Here is a 23,369-nt window from a genome sequence, read left to right on the forward strand (position 1 = left end):
AGAAAAGAAAAGAAAAGAAAAGAAAAGAAAAGAAAAGAAAAGAAAAGAAAAGAAAAGAAAAGAAAAAGCTCAAAGCTCATCCTTGGAGAAAAGGATGAGCTTTGAAAAGGATGAGCTTTTTTTTTTTTTTTCCTCTCCTCTTTCCTTGAGTTTGCAGTACTTACCTTGGGAATAACTGTGATGCTCAGAAGACAGCTGCTTTTTATGGTTTGTGAGACAGAGATGGGAGCAGTGGGAGGCTCAGTGCAGGCAGCAGCAGCCCCAGCCCTGCCCTCCTGCTGGGGACAGGGACGGTGCTGTGGTGACAGCCATGGTCACCTTGGGGCAGGACCTAGTCAGGTGGAAGTAGATTGAGGGTGTCCAGGGAGCAGTCACTGAGTAGGGAGAAAAATATTTTCCACAGGGAAATCAGTGGGCTTGGCAGTGCAGAGGACCCCATCATTTTTCTCCCAGTTCTTACCATGTAATTCATGCTTTGCTCTGTAAAGAACTGTGATATAGTTTGTATACATTATGTAAAATAAGTTGTATTCTATTATATTGAAGAAATATGGATATAAAATAAAGTCAAAGGATGGAGTAAAGTAGCTGTGTGGTACCTGGACCCCAGTCCCTGGCTCCATTGGTCGTCCCGTTCCCCAGGTCCATCCCCAGTGTGACCGAAGAGTTCTCCGCATGAAGATACGTGTTAGATGCAGTCTGTCCTGGATGAGAAGGGACGGAGACACTGATTTCTGTTCCATGTAACTCCTCGGTAGAGCCAGTCTCCCCAGCGTCCCGGGTACTCCTACTGCTTGTGGCCCTGGGCAGTTCTGATGCCTCAGGAGCGTTAGCAGACGGTGTGTAACTGGGCTTCAGGTTTTTGAGGCTGGCAAAGTCCTGTTATTGCTCACAGCACAAAGGTAGGTAGGTAAGCCTCTGGGGGCAGCACACTGGTGCTGGGTCAGCAGGCAGCAATTTGTAATCTAGGGAAAGCAAAAACCCAAATCTCCGTGGTTTGTAGAGGGCAGGGGTGAGGGGAGGTGGGAGGTCGGCCATGAGCACTGCAGCTGGGCAGCTTGCTCTTGCACAAGCTGGAATCTGCCTAAAAGCACCGAGGTGGATGTTTCACGGCAGCAAAGATGTCATTGTGAGCTGCCCGATGCTGCGGCCAGCCCCTGCTCTGGCGACAGGCAGAGCTGTAAATCCCCACGGCCCTGCAGCGTGTCAGTACGGGGGGCTGCGGCCCGGACCCTTCTGCTCCATGGGAAATTCCCCCGCCAGCAGCTGCCACGCTTTGTAACCGGAAGAATAATGGAGCGGGGCCGTGGAAAGGGCCAGAGTGTCGGGTAGGGGTTCATCGGCCTCGGAGCAAGCACGCACTCGGTGAGTCACCGGCACCGCTTCCCGCGGGCTGACGTCGAGCCTGGAGCACTCCCAGAGCAGGCGCCCAGCCCAGCCCCGCGCCTGGGAGCTCGCAGGGCCAGATCGCCACATGCTGAGCCTGCGGGCTGCTCGTGCTGTAAAATAAAAACTAATCTTGATTAATTATGCTGCACGTGGTGTTCATCTGTAATCCTGCTCCGCGGCCTCTTTCCTCCCCGGCAAAGCTCCCCACTGGTTCCTGTTCCTCTCCTGAGGTGCCTTCAGCTGCCTGTGGGCTTCTCGGGTTTGTCTGAGGGGCAGGAGGAAGGTGCTTTCACCCCCAGGTTGAGTCTGTCAGCTGCCACCGCTCCTTGCTCGGACACAGCATTGTGTTAAATCAGTCACCTTCCTCTCACACGACCAGTGGCGCTGGGTGCAGGCACGTGTGGTCGCAGCGGTGGGTGAGCATCGTCACCTCCCGCGGGGAGCTGCTGCTGGCTGCCCCTCCTGCTCTGCTCCTCATGGCAGTCCTCAGCTGCACCATGTGTGTTGCTGTAAGCACTACGAAGTTCAAAGATGTCAGCTCAACAGATGAGCACGTAGGATAAGGTCTGGTTCCCGTCTGGAGCCTGTGGCCATGTTCCTCATGATTCGAGGGGGAGAAGCATCGAGACCCTGACCTCCTGAGCTGACAGAGAGCCAAGACTTGCTAAATCTGGACAAAATAAGCTGTGCTTCTGTTTAGCTGCAAGTTCTTTCAGGCAAGAACACATTTTGAAAGGATCTTTGTACCACACACAGAATTGTTGCACTTTCATGTGATGCCAGCGGCATCAGCGGCTGCTCCGGTGGGGTCCTGGGGTGATGTGCCGAGAGGCCCTCAGCCCCCTTGGGAGCAGCGGTGGGTTATGGGCATCATCTGTTTATTTCCCAAAATGTCCTGAAACATTTTCTGCTTCCAGCAGGTGATTTTAAATGTGGCAACCATTCATTTCTAGTCCAGCTTTTCTCTCTTCCTCACCCCTTTGAACGTTGCTGCCACAGAGGAGCGGACCAGAAGGGCTGCTGGAGTGGAGGTGTTGTTTCTTTTAAACAGCTGAATTTTTAAATGACATGTTTATAAGTATGGACCTTATTTTCAAAACAAAGCACATGGCTAACTTTGTGAACAGATGTTAAGAATGAGAGCCCAGAGTAGAGACATGTAGCGTTCATAACTCTGGATATGTCCCTGCAGGAGCAGGGACCGTTGGTGCAGGGGACTTTGTTCTTGGGGTAGGTGACAGGAGTGGCTCCTGACCACTGTGGGGCTGTGTGTAACTCTGTTTGGATCCACTCGTTTGAGACTAGTGACCCCAAGCGATCTGCTCCCTTCCTCAAGCAAGGCCACTTGACTCGAAATGGGTGAGGACCTTGAGCCTGGAGCTGAGGTCAGTAGTGGTAGACACACAACGCTGGGTGGCTGCAGAGGAGTCCCTGCTCCCTGTCCCCGTGTTGGGTCAAGCTACGTTTAAATAGGCTCAGAGGTGAGGCTGAAGAAAAAAGGCTAAAATTCAAAATGGTCCAACCTGCCCTGGCATGGCACTACCCTCCCTGTGACCTGCTGGCCCAACTCCTGGGAGAGATGCTGTAAGAGCTCGTCATGGGGGCAGTTTGATGATACACATGGGAAGGGGGGGGGTGAAAATAGCATTTAATTGAAGCACACTGCACATGTATGCATGTTTTCAGTTTAAACCAAACAGATTGGGCAAATATTTATTTCTGCCCCTACAGTTTGCAAAGCAAACTTTCCCACAGTTTTTGACAGAGATAATCTGTTTTTTAGCCACAATAGTGAATTTGGAATGCCAACTTTTCATTTTTAATGTTTTACAATTTCCTGATGGGTTCTCATGCAATTATTTTGATTAACAAAGAGGTTTTCAGACTGACTTGAAAGGGTCCCAGAGGCTTAGGAAGGACCTGGCTCTGTGTTACTGTTCTCTCACTGGGTTTGTTTTTCACAGCTTTCTAGCTCTTGAATCAAATTCTTTGGAAATCAAAGAAAACTACATCTTAGAAATATTTCATATCTCCACCCCTTCTGTGAAAACTTCCTTTGAGGTGCTGGTTGAAATTTGGAAGAATGCTTGTTCTCATATCAAAAAAAGAAAAACTCAAGGTTGTTATAAAAAAGCAACACTTCTTTAAAATAATAAAAAACATAATAATAATAAAGTGTATTCTTAACAAAAAGATGAATGCTTTTAGTCATTTCTGTGAAACGCCAACCACTGAAAACAAAGACGGAGAAGTATTCGGGGCATTTCTGACTAACAAGGAAATGAGATCTCCAAGTAGGAAAGTTTTGGATGTTTCTGTTTCATTAAAAATGTAGGAGGTGGTTTAAGAAATTAGGAAAAAAATCCATTAGCAGTGCTTACTTGGATTTCATAATTCTCTTCTCATTGTTCATACTTTTTACTCATTATTTTAGACATTGTGGAAATTTCAGGCTGGCTTCACAGCATGCATGCCAGCAGATCCCTGCCGCAGCACCCATCTCTGTGCTCCAGATGGGATCATCTCCATGACTGTGGGGCTGGTCCTTCTCCAGAGCTCCTGCTCCCCTAGAAAATGCCATCAAGGACAGGTAACTATAAGTCAAAGTGATATATAACGTGCTTGCACGTGGTGCATCCTGAGCCATGCAGGATCCAAATGAGCTGCGATTGCCTCTCCATGGCCTCCTCCTCACAGGGAGGTGAAGGTGGGAAGACCTTGCTTCTGCTCACATGAGATTCACTTGGAGGTAACCTAATTTGCTTTCAGCTGAGAACTCACCAGTGTTTAATAAAACATCATCAAGGGCCAGGTGCTGAGGCAGCCGTGTTGTCTCCCTGGTGCCTGGCTGCAGGGGAAGGTGAGCAGCCGATGTCTGCCTGGTGAGTGGAAACCTCACAGCATAGCGCTGTGAGGCGGCTGCCAGGACAGGTCCTGCGGATACTTTATTTCCTGGTTTCATTTGTCATCTTCTAATAATTTAAATATAACAGCTCATTTAAGCATCATGGCAGCAGAGCCCACTAATGACTGAGGAGAAGGGCAGTTTAGGTACAAGATGAAAAGCCTATATTTGTTAATGGAACCCCCAATTTTAGTGAAGTTTTCCAAGTTCCAACAATCATACAACTGAACTAGCTCAGTTTAGCAAACTAGCAGAGGATTTTCTTTCACGTTGCAGAACCTGGGAACATGAACCACACGCCTGATGTGATCTCCATACAGACAGGCTTGAAACATTGGCTCTGTCCCTAAACATCATTACTTTTACAGTGGACTTTTAAAAAGTGTATTATTACTGCTAATGCGATGTATATGTATTTTAAAAGTAATTTCCCCGGGCTCCAATGAAACGTTCTAACAGAGTTTTGTTCTCTAAACAATTTGAACCCGCTTCTTGCCCTGGGGGGAGGACATTCGCCCCCCAGGCAGCACCGCAGCGTTGCTGGCTCAGTAACCTACAGCAGGGGCTGCCGCCCGCTAGGCTGCTCCCCGGCCCAAATCTGACTCAAACCCAAATCTGATCCCTAATGAGAGCAGAATCCCTCTTGTACTCCAGGACCTGGGGACCAGCTGTGGCGCACGGGTGAAATTCAGCTTTGAGATGAAGCTGAGGTGGGTGGCTGGGCCAGGGGATGGCTGAGCTGTGGCAGCAGGGCTTTACATGGGGGAAGAATTTCATGCAGAACAAGGGGTTTTTGAGGAAGCCTCAGAGAAGGCTGGGTTTAGCTCAGTTTCCCAGGGGAGCTGGAGCCCAAAGGTTCTTGTCTGCGACCTCAAAATGATCTGTAGGGGTGTGTGTGATGGATCAAGGTGAGAGCTGGCATGGTGGCATGGCCTAGAAGAAAGCAGTGCCACAAAATGCTTGCCCCTGAAATGCAATGGCTTTGTGGCAGCACAGAGCAGGGGAACATGGAGGTCAGGACTTGTCATGCAGTGATTTTACACATTTTACTGGAAGTAACAAGAGGTTGAGTTCCTGGGGGCCAGCCCTACCCTCTCCACGGGTTTAGGGAACACTGAGTACGTGGAGCCAGGCGCTCCCTCGCAGGAGCAAGTACCCTCTCAGCTTGGGCCTGGCTCAGCCCTGTACCCAGGACACCCACTGGGATTTGTGTGCCCAGCGGGCTCTGACCATCACTGTGTCACTCCAGAACCCCCTCACAGAGCTGGGCTTCTCCCCCAGAAGCCTTTCCCAGCCCTGAACTGCTTGCCAAGGAGGCATTTTGGGGAAGAAGTGCTGCCAGCGGCACTCCCCAAACCTCCCCGGGTCTGAGGGGGGGCACCTGGCACCCACACACCCCCAGACGTGGGGGTAAGGGGCTGGCTGCCCCCCAACAGCCCCGAGGTGCGGCCCAGGAGGGGCCGAGCCCGCCCTGCCCGCGCCCCTCCCTCAGCCCGCCCGCCGCCTCAGGGAGCTCGGCCGCGGGCCGGCAGCGGAGCGGAGCCCGGAGCCCTCCCGCAGCGGGCAGCCCCCGGTAGGTACCGGGGGACGGAGGGGGGCGGCCGGGGCCTTGGTCCTGGGAACGAGCGGAGAGGCTCCGGGGACCGGGTGGTGCCGGGGGGAGCCCCCTGCATGCTGCGGGTGTGGGAGGAAGAAGCGATGGATGTGGGTTTTCGTCTCCTGACGGGTGTTTGCTTACAGCTTCTAAGTGATGAAAGGTCTCGGCATGAACGGACAGCGGCTTTTGGGGGCTGGAAGTGTCAGAGCCTGGTCCTAAGTGACAGCGGGTGTAGCTGCAGTTTGAGGTCTGGGTTGTCTCCCCGGCCCTTCTCCCCGAAGGCAGTACCTGCCGGGTGACAGGCACCGTGCCCGTCACTGGGCTTCTCTTTATTTTGTGGTGATAAAGCAGCAGGAGTCTTACCTAAGGATTTTGTCATAAACATTTACTGTATCATTTACATTGTAAAACGTTGGAATTATAGCAGTGATTCCTCTTGTTCAGAAATCAAGGATGGATCAAAAGTGATTATTCCAGCAGCAGAAACAAGCATTACGCTTAGTTCAAAGGAAAACGAGCAATGCCCCGTCCCCATAAACCTAAAACTAAAATAGCAAATTGTTCCTCTCACCCCAAAGAATACCCTCCACCTTTACAGCATTGTATGTTTTTCCTTAGAAAGAATCCAGAAAAAGTATTTCCCTAAAATCTGAGACCCACTTTTTTTTTTTTTCTTTATTATAACACTTTTGGCTCGGTGTCTCAAGGAGGCTGCCAGACGGATGGCTGTTAAGTGGTAGTTTCTGAGCAGGGTGAATGGAATTGCAATCACCATGTTTCAGAGTCGGAAAAGCTTGAGTTGCTCTTTACAGGCCCCTGAGTCGCCAGAATCGGATTCCCACGAGGTGCTTTCTGGCCAGAGATGCGGCTCTTGGTTACAGAAACACAGCTCTCCTGGCCACTGCCTTTGATTTATTCTTCCGTATCTCCGAGAACAAGTCAGTGTTATTCTCTGGAATGATGAGCTCCTCCAAAAGCCAATGTGTTGGGAGAAAGAAAACAGGATTTTTTACTGTCTCCCTAATAGCAGCCCACAGGAACGCGCTCACAGCGAGCCCTCCTGCCTGGCTTCTGGCACCTTTCCTGCGGGCTGCTGGCACAGCCCGGGGCCACTCGTGGTCGGTCCAGAAGCAGGCAGGGGAAGCAGTGATCAGAGTGGGACAAAAGCAGCGCACGTGGGATTCTGCTCCCGCGGGCACCCCAGAGATGTGGGGCACTTGGGGAAGCCTCCAGGGGGCTGGAGACATGCCCTCCCCAACCTGGGCAGCATTGGCTAGGTCCCTTGTGCTCAGCCTCATAGGCCACCCGAGCAGGGACATGGAATGAGACCACTGGGTGCCTTGGATATTGCCATGCAGCCCTTGGCTCGATGCCTTCCCACAGCAACGGGGTTTGCCCCATGGACATCCCCATCCACCCCTCGTTGTCTGTAACCAGGACTGCAGGGAAAGACGTCTGCTTTATAGGCAGACCAGGCCTTGTCCAAAGGGAGCAGAACCTGCCCGGGCTGGTGGGGTTTATTCAGCAGGGACCTCATGTCACTCCCATTCAGGAGGGTAATAAAACTCCCACTGATGGTTTTCATTTCCATATGACTTTCTACGGACTCCTGATGAACCCTGCAATATGCCCTGAGCGTGGAGGGTGCGGGGGCTGCGGGGGACTGCAGAGGAGAAGAGTCTGCTGCATCCTGTTTTTGTAGAGGGCTTTTCCTCTTAGCAGTCGTAGTGAAAACAAACATGTGGGAGAACAATGGTGTTTTTTTTTTTTCTCTTTTCCTCTACATTTTAAATACAACAAAAAAGCCTATTAAAACTAAGTAAAGTTGTCTTAACGACAACAACAAAAAGGAATACCTACCTATATGTTAAGTAGGAAAGTAAGCGTAACCGAACACGGAATCGCAAGCACAAAGGTCGTTTGCCTTCTGGATCTCAGTGTGCATTTTTGCCATTGAAAGCCTGTTTAGGACTGGGCACTGGCAGCAGAACAATGCTGGTGCCAGGCAGGCGTTATCTGTGATAAAGGAGGGCCAGCTTCACACCCCAGAGGAACACCCCTGTGCGCTGCCGAGGGACTTCGCAGCTTTGTGAGTCATCCTCTCAGCGGGGAGCAAATGGGATTCCGCAGAAAGTATTTCCTTTCTCCAGATAAACTTTCTGGTATTTCATTTGTTGGGTCTAAAATGCTTTACCATAAGCAAATACGAATAATTCTGTAGAAATGGAAGTAAGATATTTAGTTCTTTCTAGGAGTAAGACTTGGAGATGCTGTTCGTAGGAAAAATCACCCCCTGGGGAAGAGGGGCGGCAAAGCCAGCGATGAGGCACAGCGTGGCGGGGAAAACCAGCTCCGATAGTTCCAACTTAAGCTAGCTTTAAAGAAACATCTGATGCTGGTTTTTCAACATATAGTGGTGGAAGATCCTTTGTAGTGAGTAGGGCGTGGGTTGGTTGGTCACCAGGTTGCCCCTGTTGGGGACGTTTCTGCAGCGCATCGCTTTGCGCAGCTGCAGCTGCCTCGGGGGGGGAGCCCCCTCCTGAGCCTTCTCATCCCATGCAGGTGCTGCAGTGACCGAGGCTCGTCCCAGATCAGGCTCCCGAGGCTCTTCGCTACGAGGTGAGTCCCATGCTTTAGCCATCCCCCCCCCCCCTCCCCATTTTTTTTTTTTTTTTTTTTTTTTTCCTGAGCGGTGGATGTCACACCTGGACCCACGTGTCCAGCACGCTTATACGGGGCGATGCTGTTCACGCCACCAGCAGCGTGCAATTCCCTGCTTGCAGAGGAACTTGGCCACACCCAGAGAAAGATAAGATAAACTTATCTTTTAAAGGAGGCCATGTGCGGGGCTCCCCAGGTATTAACCAACCTGTGTGTGCTTCATGCTCGGCTGTGAGCTCTTTGTCCAGTAACTAACTGCAGGCTCTTGCTGCTTCGCGGCTTTGTGCTGTGGATGCTGTGCCCTGGCTTGGCGCTGTCCTGCCGCAAGAAAGTGCAGGGCTGCAGAGGTGCTGTGGGGACTGGGTCTCATCACAGCCCCTTCCTTTTCTGCTGCCATCAAAGTGCTTTGTGGAAGCTAGAGGAATTTGAACAGAAGCAGTTCTTTTAAGGGAGCGGGAGAAAGAAATAAGCTACAATAATGTCAAAATATCGCACGCAACGTTATTCGGAGTGTAATGCTTATTTGAAGCAGCGTTATCCTTTCAAGAGCTGTTTTGGTTTTGTTACATCGAACGCATAGCACAGAGCTGAACAGCTCTGGAAGCGCCTGAAGCTGAGGGGAGCAGCTTTTATGACCCTTCTCCGGAGAGCTTCACGCACTGGGGTTCTGGCTCCAGTTCATAGCGATGCTAAATTTAAAAATCCTTTCAAAACAGGACCCAACCTTTTCACTGTTCTCTTCGTAAAATGCTGAACATTGAAGTGATAATGTTCAGAACAAAGAACGTTTAGTATAAACATTTAGTTTGTACTAAATAAATTACACTTAGCCTTGCAATCACGTTGCTGGTGACAGCTTATACAGCCTGCACTCTTCCCTTGTAATGCACCAGAACAAATCAAATATACATTGTTGGGAAAAAATGCTTGTCTTCTGTCAAAAAGCCCAACTGCTGTCAGCAAACATATTGTGGGAATATGGATCTGGAAACAAACAGATCATTAGAGGGTGAGTTAAGGTTTTCTGATTTAATTCTAAACATGTTGAGTGAGGGAACCAGAGATATGTAATTCCAGGAAAACCGTGCACCACAAGGCTTTTATTTTTTTTTCCCTGTAATGAAAGCTGGTATTTATATTGAACCCAAAGTGCTTTGGGTGACAAGGATGGTTACATATGGAAAATATGAAGTTCCATTTGTTCTGGAGGGTTGTGAAGATTGCTTGATTAGAGGTAATACTGCACTGATGCAAGTTTTGCATTCTTTCTGAAAATTGCTCATCAACTGGCGACTTTATTAACAAGGTACAATAATTTTCTAATGTTACAAGGTGCGTGCACACAGAGGGCCCCTGCTTGCAGGGAAAGCAGAGGTGGGGGCTTGTGCAGTCGTGCCCCCAGTTGGGCTATGCCTGTGCTTTGCCCTGTCCCAGCTGTAGCAGGGCTGGGAAAACAAAACATCCTTCCCATCAAGGGTGTGCTTGGTGGGCAGAGCCAGCAGCGGCGCCACGGGCACGAGATGCTTCATCCCCTGCCCTGCAGTGAGGCTGCTGCAGCCGGGCTTGTGCCTCTTTGGGGTTTTCATTCTTCTGCCTCATTGTGGCGGTTTCCCCCCTGTGCCTTCGGACATCGCTGCGGAGAGGAGAGGATATCCTGAGTTGCCCCGGCCCCTGCTCTGCGGGGACAGTTGCAAGGCAGCTTGTGTCCCTGTGTATTTTGGCACATACTGGAGCTTTGCTCTCAGGGAAAGACTGTTCTGGTCTCTCCCCCCTTCCTATAGTCAAGCAGCTACCGTCTTGGCCCTACCACCGTGCTCGTGGCAGCCTGAGCTGCTCGGCTGCGCTGAAGAGGTGAGGGGTCGGGCAGGGAGCAGCAGGACACCTCCTCTTCAGAGCGCCCCACTGAGCCCACAAGGACATGGGGGGCTTCAAAGGCTGCATCTGGAAAAATAGAAATCCCCTGAGGGGTGCTGGAGGCAGGGGCACGAGGCCAGGAGGGACGGTGCTGAGCAGAGCGGGCACCGGGCACATCACCTGCTGCTTCCCCTCATGTCCTGCCCGGGTGCCTTGGCTGGGTTGCGGGGCTGCAGACGTGGTGTTAGCTATGACAATGCCTCGTGTGCTGCGAGCAGCCATCCGCAGCTGCCTCGGAGGTTCGGGCAGGGATCAGCCTTCCTGCTACAAGCATGAAAACCCCTGCTGGAGCTTCGGCCCCGGACTGAGTCTCCACAGCCAGACGGTGATGGTATCACATTCGCTTTTCATTTCTGCGTGGGCACCGTGCCCGCGCAGTTACAGCACAGCTGACTCTGATTTTCATATAGTTCATTGTTTACTTATGACTTACTATAAAGTTGAGCTTGTCTTATTTATGAGCAGCCATGAAGATATGAGATTTCATCCGCTGGGTGATGACTCATTCATTGGGTTGGACTCCTGAGCTCCTAATACATGACATATTTTGGACTATTGGATGAGCAGCATTTCTGTATGAGCCCAAATTAAATGAGGTGAATGGAAATAATTAGTAATTTGTTTTGAAAATCCTGTTTGTAGCTGGGTTTGTGCTGGATTAGCTCCCTGCTCGTTTCACCCCTGTTCACGCGGGCAGAAGGAGCGGCCATGCACTTACTGGGAGTTAATGAACAGCACTTTGGGGTCAGGCGTTTAAACACGCCGCGGCTGACTTTGCTTCGTTCCTGCAGCACGAGGAAGGCCTTCGCAGTGCAGGAACATTTGATACTTGCTATGAACTTTAATGACCGCAACGTTTCTCGTGCTGCTGCAAACAATTTGAGAAACTAATTTGTAAAATCACTCATAAAAATCTCATGTTCTTTCCGTAATAATAAAGCTCCTCCGCTGGACAAAGAGCTACAAATCTTCAGAAACAGCAGCTCAGCAGGAGGGGGCTTCAGCGGCTCTCGTCTCGGGCATGCTTCACCCTCCCGTGGGTGCGTCATTGCCAGTGAATGCGGCAGGAAGGATTCCTGCAGAGTCAGAAGTACTGCCCCTGGTAACGCTCAACGGGAGGCTTTTTAAAAACCTTTTCCTCCCTCCTCTCGATTACGGCTCTCACAGACAGGCCAGGTACCAGCACCTTGGTCCTGGCCCTGGGAAGCATTGGTGTGACTTCGCCGCAGTTGGTGGCTGTTGGGGCTCACAGGTTTTCGCAGCCGGGAGCTGCACCAGCAGAAATTTATGCCTCGATTTCAGCCGTAACGATGCTTCCCCGAGGTTTCGGCTAGCCCCGCTGTGCTGGCGGATGGCTGCGAGGCAGTGGCAGGGCGTGTGGGGGACTCGCCATGACATAACCGCATTCCTGCGGCATTAGGAGATATTCCCAGGCTGCGGCAGGGGCAGCACATCCCCTTCCCTGCCTCCCACCGAACCGCTGCCTTTCTCGAGGCATGGGGAGAGCAGGCGAAGCTCCTTGCCAGCCCCGGGTTTAGAGATTTCCCCGCTGCGGGGATTTTCATCGAACCGAACCGCTGGCTACTTTCGCTAGGGCTTGTCCCGTGCTCAGAGCACCAGACCTGGCTGGCTGCAAGGAGCAGCCGTAAGGAAAAGTTGGGTGCAAACCTCGCACAGGCCCAGCGGTGCCCGCAGCGTGTCCCTGGCCCCGGGGCACAGCCCGTGGGGCCGGCCGGGCTGGTGGCAGTAGATGGCAGCATTGTAAAATGTTTGCATTTGGGGTTTGTGCCTCCTGGGGTGCGGGGTGGCAGCAGGGCTGCCCTCGCAGCTCGCCCCTTCCCTCTCAGCCCACAGCCCCACCGTGAAGCCACCGCGCTGGGGACATGCACCCGGGAGCGAGGCTGTATCCCTCCGGCCTCCTGGGCTGGCAGCTGAAGGCACTTCGTGCTGATTAGCATTTGTAAGGGTTGCCAAAGGGGCTGGGATTCACCCAGAAGGGAAAGTGCCCTCTGCCCGCAGGCTTCCAGCCCCCGGGGTACCATGGGTGAGGCTGGGCTGCTGCTGCGCTTCACCACTTTGCAGCCATTCCGTTGTGCCCTGTCCTGCCTCCGGGAAGCTCGCTGCTGTTGAGGAGCCAGAGCGAGGATTTTGCCTTGGAGAAGGAGAATTCACTGCTGCTGTGAGGACTGCAGGAGACGCAGCGGGCCAGTGCCGCTCTTGGTTTGTATGTGCCCGGGCACGCCGTCACTGAGGCTGGCAGGGGAGTGGGGGGAAGGCACGGTTGTATCGGGAGCTTGCCAGCCAGTGAAGGACAGAAGGACCACAAGGACCAAAGAAGTGTTTTATGAGCAAAGTCCATCAATGAGGAGATGGATCCAGAAACCCATTTCTGTGCAGAACGAAGGAGGAGGGAGCTGCCGGTGGCTACTCCTGGCCCTGCTGGTGGCTATTGCAAACCAGGGGTGCTGGTAACCAGCCACCAGCCTCGAGCCTCAGGGAGGCCAAAAACCAGCAAGGGCCATTGGAGGTGCCTGGTGGCCACCAGGCATTATCCTCGTGGCAGAAAGCTGAAGCTGCTTACCTGAGGCTGCTGGCTCCACATTTCACTCTTCTGTCTCTGCTCTCCAACAGCACTATTGCAGCAATGGGGCATCCAGCACCAGGGCACGGGGACCACCCTCAAAAAAGGCTCTCGAGCAGTGTCCCAGCCCCATTGTATTTCGTTCTTGCTCCCTCCAGATGAGCAGGACCTGTGGGGCTCCTTTCCCCCCGCTGTGGAGTGCCAGCTGCTCTGCTGGTGTTTTAGCAGAGCGTGTGATTTATGAAGGCAATGTTCCTAGCTGAGAGCGCTGTACCAGGTGTCTGCCGTGAAGTGCCGTGCCCATTACTCCGGCAAGGCTGAATTGCCCTTTGAAATGCGCTGTTGTTTGATTGAAAGGGATCTATTTTTACTTTTCGGTCCTTTTCAATCCGACAGCGTGTTACCGGGCTTATCCTTGATACCATCTCCTGTTTCAGCTCTGCTGGGCACACGCACAGTGAGAGGCACAGCTGCCTGGCTTCCCCGCTGCCTCCACCAGGAGCACCTTTCTGTGCCCTCTGCTCCCAGGGGCATACCTTTTATCACCTCGTCTTAAGCGGGTGCTCTTGGAGCTGCTTTGCAAAAGCCAGGAAGCACCATTATCCCCAATTTTTCATCAGGGCCACTGGAATCGCAGGTTTTGCCCTGCAATTGTCCTCCTAGGAGGTATTTCGCCTCCTAGCAGAGCATCGCTGAGCCACGGGACATTGCTGTGCTGCAGGGGATAACACCAACTGCACGGAGGAGCGGTGGCTCGAGGCTGGCTGCCACGCGGGGATCATGTTTTAAAGGTTTGCTCCCATTCGAGCAGAGGAATGCCCCCAGATATATGGCCTCACGTGCATATACATCCAGGCATTTATATAGGAAGTCAAATACTCTAATTGCTTGCCTGGATCGAGACCAGGCTGCCAGCACCTAGTGGGCTGAGCAGCAGAACAATGCCCTGCCTTTGTGTCCCTGTGCTCCGGCCAAGGCTTATCGGCCCTTCTAGGGGCTCATAAAGCAGCTTTCCAAATCAGCCAGGAGGCTTCTTGTGCAAGGTTCCAGTCTGGGAATATTTTTTTGTGAGAAATGTTCGGTGACGTCAGCCTTTTGCAGAAAGAAAAACCATTTAAAGTATTTTTTTGGTCGATTATTTACCCTCAAGAGAGCAACACAGTGGAGGCGAGGGATGCGAGCGCTGCGCTGCGTCGTGCCTTTCCCCTGAGTTCACCAGAACGCGCGCGGCTCTGCTCGCGCTGCGCAGCACCGCTCGTCCACGCAGCCACCCCGTCCTGGGGCGAGCGCCCGGATCACCGCACGACCCCCCCCGACTGCGTAGAAGTCACCAGCTCTGTTTATGTCACACACAGAAGGCCTTCGGTTTGTTTAAAAAATAGACGCTGTTCCCCTGGAAAGCGTTCCTTCCTACGCTTCATCCAGCTGTCCCGAGGGGGAGCTTGGCCAAATACAGCTGTTCTTCTCCATCCAGGTTAAAACAGCTCCTGGGGAGTAACTGGGGAACACCTGGGAGCTTGTGCGGGCCGCAGGGGCTGGCGGGGGTGAGCAGTTTTATTCTGGTTTTACACCATCACTCCTGAAAACTCTGACTCACGGAGCAAAAGCACAGGAAAAGGAGCTCAGACTCTGAGAAAAATGGGTGTACCAGCTCAGGGGGAGAGCCGCAGCCACTCTGAAGGCAAATATGAGCAGTAGGTAGAGGTGGAGGGAACCACAAGAAGTGCCTAACGAGCACAGCGCCTGCAGCTATCTGATACGGGCAGGAAGCCGCGATTAGACGCACACTGGAGCATTGTGTTTCTGCCTCAGCATCTGACTTCTTAGGTCATGAAATCAGATCCTGAGCTATTTTAAAAATGAGTTGCTATTTCAAATAGTTTTTTGACTTAGCGTTTGCTCTGTCGAGTCACGTTGATTTGGGAGAGCTGCGTTTTGCTCAGGCCCCGCTGCGCGGTGGGGCTTCTGCCAGGAGCGGCCGCGGGGACGTTGGCGCTGCCGGGCATCCTCCTCGGGCACCGCAGAACATTTAGGGAGATTCTGCAAACAGAGATGCCTATCTGCGGCTCAGAGCATGTACTTCTCACTTAAAGCCATGTGCAGGGGTTGGAAGTAAAATTAAACATCCTTCCCCAGATGCTGGTTCCCCTGCTCGCCTTCCTCTGCTCTTAAGAGCCTCGAAAGTTTGATGAACTTTGCAGCATTGCCATAGGAACAGGCAGTGAGGGTGTTTCAGACGAAGAAGGGAGGTGAATTCCTGAATGAGACACGCTCCTGGGGAATCCCCTGTCCTTTGTCTCCCAGCACGTACCCGATGGGTCCCAGTTCGGTCGTGTCCTTGAGCTCAGCTGCCACGGGCTTGCAAAAGGCACAAGCAGGCTCGCTCTTGGGCCATTCACAGCCTGTGTCAGAAGCAGAGCTTTAAACCCCAGCTGCGAGCCTCCCCGGGATCCAACAGGCAGCAGCAGTGTAAGTTCTGGCAAGGCACCGTGTTTGCCAGATGGATGGCTGCTTTTGGCACCACTTCCAGCTTCTGGATACATACATAATGCAGCGAGACCTCCACGTACAGAAGAAAAATCATGTTCTTTCAGACACAGGGAGATGAAAAAAAATGCCCCAGACGTAACTGCTACTGCAAGCAACTGTTGCCTAAGCAGACATTCAAATGATAAATTTTGATACAAATTCCAGGACTACGTCTTATATTTTTCGGTATATTTCTAGAGATCTTTCTGCCTAAAGACGTCCCTCTGTCCGATTTGGATTGAACCACTGCTGCGTGCTCTCACGTTGCTGTCTTCACAGTCCTGGATAACAAAGGGAGGAGGAAAAAGAAGCTGGAAAAAGTGAGAACAAGTTGTATCAGATGTCCTAGCTGATATTTGTGTAACGCAGAACTTCTTTGCCTTCCATGTAGCTGCTGAATAAGGAGAACACAGCCCATGACGCAATCCATTGAATTCATGCTTTGACTTGACCGACTTGTCTCGGTTTTGCTTTGCTTGGTAGAGATCAGGGTAGCAAAAGGAGAGGCTTAATGACTGCTTCATCAATAGAGAAGAAACACTTCTATTGTCTTTTAAAACTCAGCAAATAGCGTAAGGGGAGAAGAAAATGTGTGGTATGCTTGGGAAGCCTTGGTGCCAGGCTGGGACCTGGATGTGACGGCGGAGCTGGGGCGAGTGCTGCTGGCTGCGTGGCAATGCTGTGCTTGGTCACTTGGCCACTCTGGTGAGTGGCAGCTGGCACCAAAATCCCATGGGATTATGGTGATTGTGGCTCACGAGGAGCCAAACTTTGAGCTGCCTTGAGCCTTTTCAAAGGCTTCGCTACCTTTGAAATTATTGGGTGAAGGCTGGGCTGGTGGAGGAGTCTCCCCAAGGTACTGCGAGGATTAACATCTGTGCAGTGTTTTGATTGTGTGGTCAGTTATTTTACGGCATTTGTTGCACATGGCTTTTGTTGCAGCGCACGATGCTGTCCTGTGTTTGGGTTAGGCCATTACATGCCCCAAACTTATGAATATTTAAAATCTCCTGATAAATTTCTAAAGCTACCCGGGTGCTATAGCCCATGGCCCAGTTCTTTTCCCAAGCGGTTGCCTTGACAGCTCCCAAACTTGAGCAGCCCTGGGGCACAAACCCTCACAGCACAGCGGGTTTGACAGAAGCCTTTGGAAGGGATGGAGGCATCTTGCTGGCTTTCCACAACACTTTTCTGCTGGGCTGCGATGCATCTTCAAAGCCATTTGTGTGGGGTTAGTTGCAGTGTGGGAACAGTCAGCCCTCCTCATGTCTGAGCAGCATCACCGAAGCCTTTACAAGATGCAGCCTCTACTTGCACAGCGGCTAACAGGAACATGAGCTGCCAGTGGAGAAATCCCCTCCACCTGCAAAGACGCGGCCCTGAATGCTCAGCCCTGGCTGCTGCCCGCTCTTACCGAGCTGTGCCAACCCTGGTTAACACTTGGGGTTAATTCTGATCCTTGACCTCTTATGATCAAAGGAAGCCATTGCTGAATATTGCATAGAGCAGAGGACACACGCAGTGTCCCAGGTGGGGGATCCCTGGTTCAGAGGAGTCCAGGAACGCATTGTCACGGGGCCGTGATGCTCTTGGCTCCTCTGGAGCAGACTCGGACCCCGTTAGTCACCCGTCATGCGCTGCCTGGCCACAGACGTCAGTGCCAGCCGTGCCACTGCTCCCCACACCCTTCTGCTTTTGCAAGGGAGGTTTAGACAGACCTTTCCTGAATGCAACAGCCAGCAGTCAGAGCTGATGCCCTCCCACTGCTGGGACACTCCAAAAAACTAACGGTGAGTGTGCACCGGGGGGTCACACAGCACACATCCAGGGCCCTGACGTGTGGGATCAATAATCTGTGCTGGGGTTTAATTTCCATTAAGGATTATCCCTGATTCCAGCAGGAGCAGCAGCGGCCTTGTAAAGGCTGGCCAACTTTTATTTACCCCTCAAGTTTAACCCGTGTTCCTGATTCTTTTATTCCTGCCCAAAAAGCAATTCCTTGCGGGTTCGCACTGCCTGCTGCCATATTCTCCTTTGGGACACAGTCGTCAATGTCTTTCTGCAAAACGTAAAGGAACCAAATGCCCCAATTCATCCCATTTGTCAGCGCTGCATTTTCAAATGCAAACTATTCTGAGCAGTTCTGTGATAAAACAGTGAGTGTGGGACAGTGGGAGACCTCGGGTGCAGAATAAACAGGGTCTTTTTAAGCCCATTCTTGCAAATTATCATAAAGAGGGAGGAAGAGTATTTTTAAAACGCTGGAAAAAAAATCAATGCTGCTTTTTTTTGAAACCGCTTAAAGAGAACTGAAAAAGCAATGACTCTATTCTTCCTTCCGTATATCTGTGTCTAGTGAGCAAAGCCGGGTTGGAAAGTTCCTTGTCGAACTGGACAGATTAGAAGAAAAAAGTATTTGCCACAGTGTGTAGTGTTGAAATCACCTTCCCTCTCCCTGTGTGTGTACGGATGTCCACACAAACACCCATCCCTATAAGTATAAGGTACGCAAGGCATACATTAGTTCATCTATAACGAAGTACAGGAAACGTGTGCACTTGTGTTAAAATGTCTTCCAGCTTCATTTCAAAGTCAAGCCAGTTTTTCAGGTCAGACGTGACCCCAAGCTGTGGTGCACACGGGGGATCTCTTGCACGGGCTGCAGAGGACCAGGTGCTGGTGCCGGAGGAGCTGCACCACACAGCGGCCATGGCCGGGCAGCTCCCGGACACGCTGCCCCTCCTGCCCCATCACAAACACCCGTGCAGGAGAGGGGGTGCACGTGTGGGCTGCCCCATCTGCCCAGCAGCCAGAAACCTTGCTCAGACCGCGGCTCAGACACCATCTGTGAACGGGAAGGAAGGAAGGAAGGAAGGAAACAGGATCTGGTCCTCAGAGCAGAAATTATTTTGCTTTCTTGTCATTCTCTTCCCATAAAGCAGTCTTTGTTCCCAAAATCGTGAAAGCAGCCGGGATGCAGAAGGCCGGATTCTGTTTAAAATCCCTGCGATGTGCAGAGCAGAGGGGCTGGGACGCGATGCTGCACCCCGAGCACCAGCACCCGCTGCCCCGCTGCCATCCCCGACTGCACTGCTGCCTTCGGTGGGCATGGCCGGCTGCTGAGACCTTGTGCTACTCCCCGTGGGTGCTGGATGGCCACAGGATGTGCACCAGTGGTGGTGGCCACTTCTCTGGGATTTTTTCCCCCTCAGGCTGCCGTCCAACCGCTTTTATTTCTCTTCTGCTCATGCAAAAGCTGGAGCAATGGAGCCTTTCGCACGCGAGCTGTAGGACGCAGGCTCTGCCCCGGGGGTCCGGGGGTCAGTGGCTGGGGGCAGCAGCACAGTTGGCCCCAGCTGTGGGCTCTGCCTCTCCCCGATGCCGGTGGGGTGAGCCTGGGGTTACAGCTTCACATCCGAGCGCACGCCTGGAAGCTGCTGGTGGGACGCGTGGATGGATGGAGCAGCGCAAAACCACCCAGAGAACCCGCTGTCCTTGTGTGTGCTGAGGGTGCCGTTGCACAATCATCTGTGGGATGAGAACTTTCTCTGATGGCTCTACGGAAAAGACGACTTCTACTGAAAACTTTAAGCTTACCATTACTACTTTTTTCCTGTTTAATTTTTATTTGCTTCTTTTGTTACAGGAAAAAAAATAGCCAAAGCTCCAAATTGCAGCGTGGCCTGGGCACAAAGTGTTGTTAAAGAGTGTGCATTACTAGGTGCGGGAGTGGGAAGGAACTGAAATTAAAATGTTATAAGCAATCAGCTAATCCGGATGTGGCATGGTTGCTAAGTAGCCCCAACCCAGGCCAAAGTCAATAAGCAATTAGCATCTGTTAAGGGATGAAGTATAGGGTGATGGGAGAGGAGCCCTTGGAAAAAGGCTCAGCTCCTTGTTCCCAGCCAGCTTTCTCCTGGGCTGGACCAGCTCGTGCCCACGGCAGGGAGCTTCCAAGGTCTCCCCTGGGACCCGCTGCTGTTTCTGCTCTGTAAATAAAGTCCTTTGGTTGGAGCCTGACACTCCATAAGCATTTTTTACTCAAATTCTTTGTTGCTCGGTCAATAATTTGAGGAAAAGGCAATGGCTGCTGTACCATGAGACACACCTCATCATTTCAGTACATTAAATCTGATCTCTGATTTCTGAGATAACTGTAAAACAGGAGGCGATGCTGCCTGCTGGCTGGGGAGGGACGGAAATTTGGGCACAGCTCCCACTTTACCTCACCTTCATCTTTGCTTCTTTCCTATTTTCTTGTGCACAATTTTATCTAATAAAACTTAAGAGTCTCGCAGAAGGAGCAGGAGAGAAACTGCAGTGCCCCGGCTCAGTAAAGGCATTAGAATAAAACTGGGATCAAATCATTGGACATCTGTATTCTAATTTTAGTGGAGAGTGGCTGTGGTCATTTAATTAAATTAGACTTTATTGATGGTGTTTTAATGGATGTGCTTCCTCCGACAGACTCTCACATCTTTCGGTGTGACGGCCTTGATGTAAATAGAGACACGCGGACACTTGGAGTCAGGGGGGCAGCTCCAGGAGCAGAGCCAAGGCTGTAGGTAAGTGCACGGGATGTGGCCCGCGGGTGGGCTCAGGCGTCCCCCGGGGCAGGGACGGGCACAGGCACCTCCCTGCGGCTTTTGTTGACCAGTTAAGTGTCATGAGACTCTCAGCAACCCCTACCAAGTCAGCATGTAGCAACTGCAGATGGGATAGTTCTGTTGACTTTTTGCTGTCATCAAATGAGTCAGCGGCAAGTCTCAGCCTTGTATGTCGGCAGGGAGTGGCCCGCCAGGAAATCAGTTACAAAAATGAAAAAAAAAAAGAGAGAAACCCCTGAGAATTCGAGCCTTGCTCACTTTTTGAAGTTTGTATTTTGTTTAAGCGGTTGATAAGATAGCGTGTGTCAGCACGGCGAGTGCTATTCCCCAGCAGCGTGCTGCATCTTGTGCAAGCCCACAACCTCTGCTGCTCTGCGCTGTACTTTGCACGGTGGGGCCCGGTGGCTGCGGCGTTTTACAGACAAACCAACCCCTCCCTGCCCAAGCTGACCAGGCTCTGCTGGCCTCTGCCGCACAGCTCCACACCAGGCAGGCTCCAGCCAGGGCTCACCCACCCCGGGCTGCCTGTACCCCCAGCCGGCCGTGCTATCTTTGGGGTGCCGTGCTGCCGCGGCTGTGCGCATACGGGGGCTGCACTGGTGGCTGCACTGCTGGCCTCAGCTCTGTTCGTGCCCAGGTGCCGCTGGGGCTAAAAACTGGCCGTGCAGCTGTGCCTGGGGGGCTGCACCCACAGATATGTGCATCAGTGCTATAGGGACTGCACCTACAGGTATGTGTATTAGGGCTATAAGGGCTTTACCCCCGGGTATTAGTGCCAGGGGGGCTGTACCCTCGGGTATGTGCATTACTGCTATAGGGGCAGCACGCCCATATACGTGTATTAGTGCTATAGGGGCTGTACCCCCAGATATGCATACTACTGCCAGGGGGGCTTTATCCCCAGGTACGTGTATTAGTGCCAGGGGGCTGCACCCCAAATACGTTCATTAGTGCCAGGGGGCTGCACCCCGGCCACCCAGCAGTGCTATAGGGGCCGCACCCCGGCCCTGTGTCGGTGCCACGGGGGCAGCCCCCCGCCCGCACCTTAGCGCTAAGAGGCCTGTAACCCCCGACCCCACAGCGGTGCCCCGGGGGCCGCCCGCGGCCCCGCAGCAGCCCCGCGCCCCGCAGCGGCCCCACACGGCCCCACACGGCCCCACACAGCCCGGGGGCCGGCCCGGCCGGGCCCGGCGGGGCGCGGGCGGCTGATGCGGCCGAGGGCGGGCCCCGCTGCCGCGGATAAAGGCCGGGCGGCGGCGCGAGGGCCCGGGCAGAGCCGGGCTGAGGCGGCTGCGGGAGGAGCGGGACAACCGCGGGGCCGCGCTGCTTCCCTCCTTCCCTCCCTCCTCCATCGCCTTCCCTCCCCTCAGGCGGGCGCGGCCGGGCGGGGCGGAGGCGGAGCGGGGCCCGCCATGAGCACGCAGGCGCGGGGCCAGGGCGGGCGCAGAGCGGCCGAGCCCGACGGCGAGATGCCGGCCACCGAGAAGGACCTGGCGGAGGACGCGCCCTGGAAGCGGATCCAGCAGAACACCTTCACCCGCTGGTGCAACGAGCACCTGCGCTGCGTCAACAAGCGCATCGGCAACCTGCAGCACGACCTGAGCGATGGGCTGCGCCTCATCGCGCTGCTCGAGGTGCTCAGCCAGAAGCGCATGTACCGCAAGTACCACCAGCGGCCCACCTTCCGCCAGATGCAGCTGGAGAACGTCTCCGTCGCCCTCGAGTTCCTGGAGCGGGAGAGCATCAAGCTGGTCTCCATAGGTGAGTGCTCCCCCCGCTGCCTTCTTATGTCGTTTTTTATTTTTAAAGGCTTAACGTGCAGAACCTTTGCCCCTCCCCGGGCTGGGGTGCCACCGCTGGGTGCTGTGTGGCCGTGGGGTCGCCTTGCCGGGCAGAGCGGGGTGCTGCTGCCGAGCTGTGTGCATGGTGCTGTGTCACTGCCGTGTCCCCCAGCCGCCTGTCAGCACGATGGTGTTATCCTCCCCGATGCCTCTCCTGTACCATTGGCTGTGCTTCCAGGTAGCTTGCCTTCCCGAGGAAGGCTGCAGCACTTTCTCTCTCTGTGCAGCATTTTCCCCAGGTGTCCCCCGTCAGCCCAGGCAGCAGATCCAGCTGGGATGCTGCTGGCGCCAGCCTGCACCCCCCAAACACACTGCCATAGGTGGTAGAGGAGCATGAGGGGACTCCTCATACATGCTAGAGCCCAACAGATGATGCCAGTGCTCAGGCTAGCATGTATGCTTATGTGAGTGCAATTGCAGCTCACATCCTGCTTCTGAGCAGGGCTGCGCTTTTTCCTAAATCCTTGTGCTGCGGTAGCTCGCGGTAGAAAATGCCCAAGGAGCATGCCCAAGGAGCTCTGCTAACGCCTGGAGATCAGGGTTGGAGCTGATGCTCGCCCTAGCTGGCGCTAGGCTTCGCTGTCCGTCCCGCAGCAGAGGGTGCGACTGCTAGGTAGCTGGCAGCCCGCTCGGGACGCTGCAGCGGCTGGTATGCAGGGCAAATTGCAGCTGATCCCTCAGGAATGCCTGTGGTGACCGTTTTGGGGATCGCTCAGGTGTGGCCGCAGCACAATCTGCAAAGCCATAATTTGAATGCCTGAGAGATCTCTGGGAAAGAATGTGAAGGCCTCTTGCAGCTCTTTGCCAGATAACTCTAATTACTGTCTCCTGATGACTCTGGCCTCGATGAATTACACAGCTGAATTTGGGTGAGTTCAGCTCTGCTTGGCTGTCTAAAACTCTCCGCCAAGGTGAAAGCTGTTTCCCTTCAGAGGCATTAGCTACAACAGCAATAAAATAAGAACTTTTCTGGTGTGGGAGAGGCTTGGTAAGAGTCTCTGCAGAAGCCCTCCCCAGAAACCTGTGCTCGGTGGAGTGGGTGGGTGCCCTGTGGTTTCTCACTGCTAATGTGGACAAAATGAGGACGCTTGGGTCCCAAATGTCTGCTCCCCCTTGGAGGGGAGACCAGCTGGGAGCAGAGCTGGTGCCAGTTATTTACTTAAAGCTGCGTTCCCTTCACACGGCAGGGTCGGTCTGACTTGCAGCTGCATGGCTTCTCGGCTGAGCTTTCTCTTGCCAGCTCTCAGCACTGCTGATGGTTGATCTCACCTTTCTGCTCGGCCACTGGAGTAGCTCGTTAATGGCCAGGCGAGCGCTTCCCTCTTATTGTATTGTTTGACCTAGG

At 53.1% G+C, this 23,369-nt stretch overlaps 1 protein-coding gene across 5 annotated transcripts in view; it reads left to right on the top strand.

Annotated features, from left to right (window-relative positions):
* Window positions 1-5,802: 5,802 nt before the first annotated feature.
* The window catches only part of FLNB (filamin B), an 87,513-nt gene continuing 69,946 nt past the window's right edge, over window positions 5,803-23,369 (top strand). For 2 of the 5 annotated variants that reach the window (XM_035337314.1, XM_035337310.1), the window contains exon 1: window positions 21,461-21,944. In XM_035337314.1, coding sequence (XP_035193205.1) covers window positions 21,596-21,944 — 349 coding nt within the window. In that variant the 5' untranslated portion in view covers window positions 21,461-21,595. Of the gene's footprint in view, window positions 5,868-8,453; window positions 8,511-20,043; window positions 20,142-21,460; window positions 21,945-23,369 lie in introns of those variants that run through there. The other 3 variants (XM_035337311.1, XM_035337312.1, XM_035337313.1) reach the window with 2 other exon arrangements.

The sequence above is a fragment of the Oxyura jamaicensis genome, chromosome 12, assembly GCF_011077185.1.
Source record: "Oxyura jamaicensis isolate SHBP4307 breed ruddy duck chromosome 12, BPBGC_Ojam_1.0, whole genome shotgun sequence".
Lineage (NCBI taxonomy): Eukaryota > Metazoa > Chordata > Aves > Anseriformes > Anatidae > Oxyura > Oxyura jamaicensis.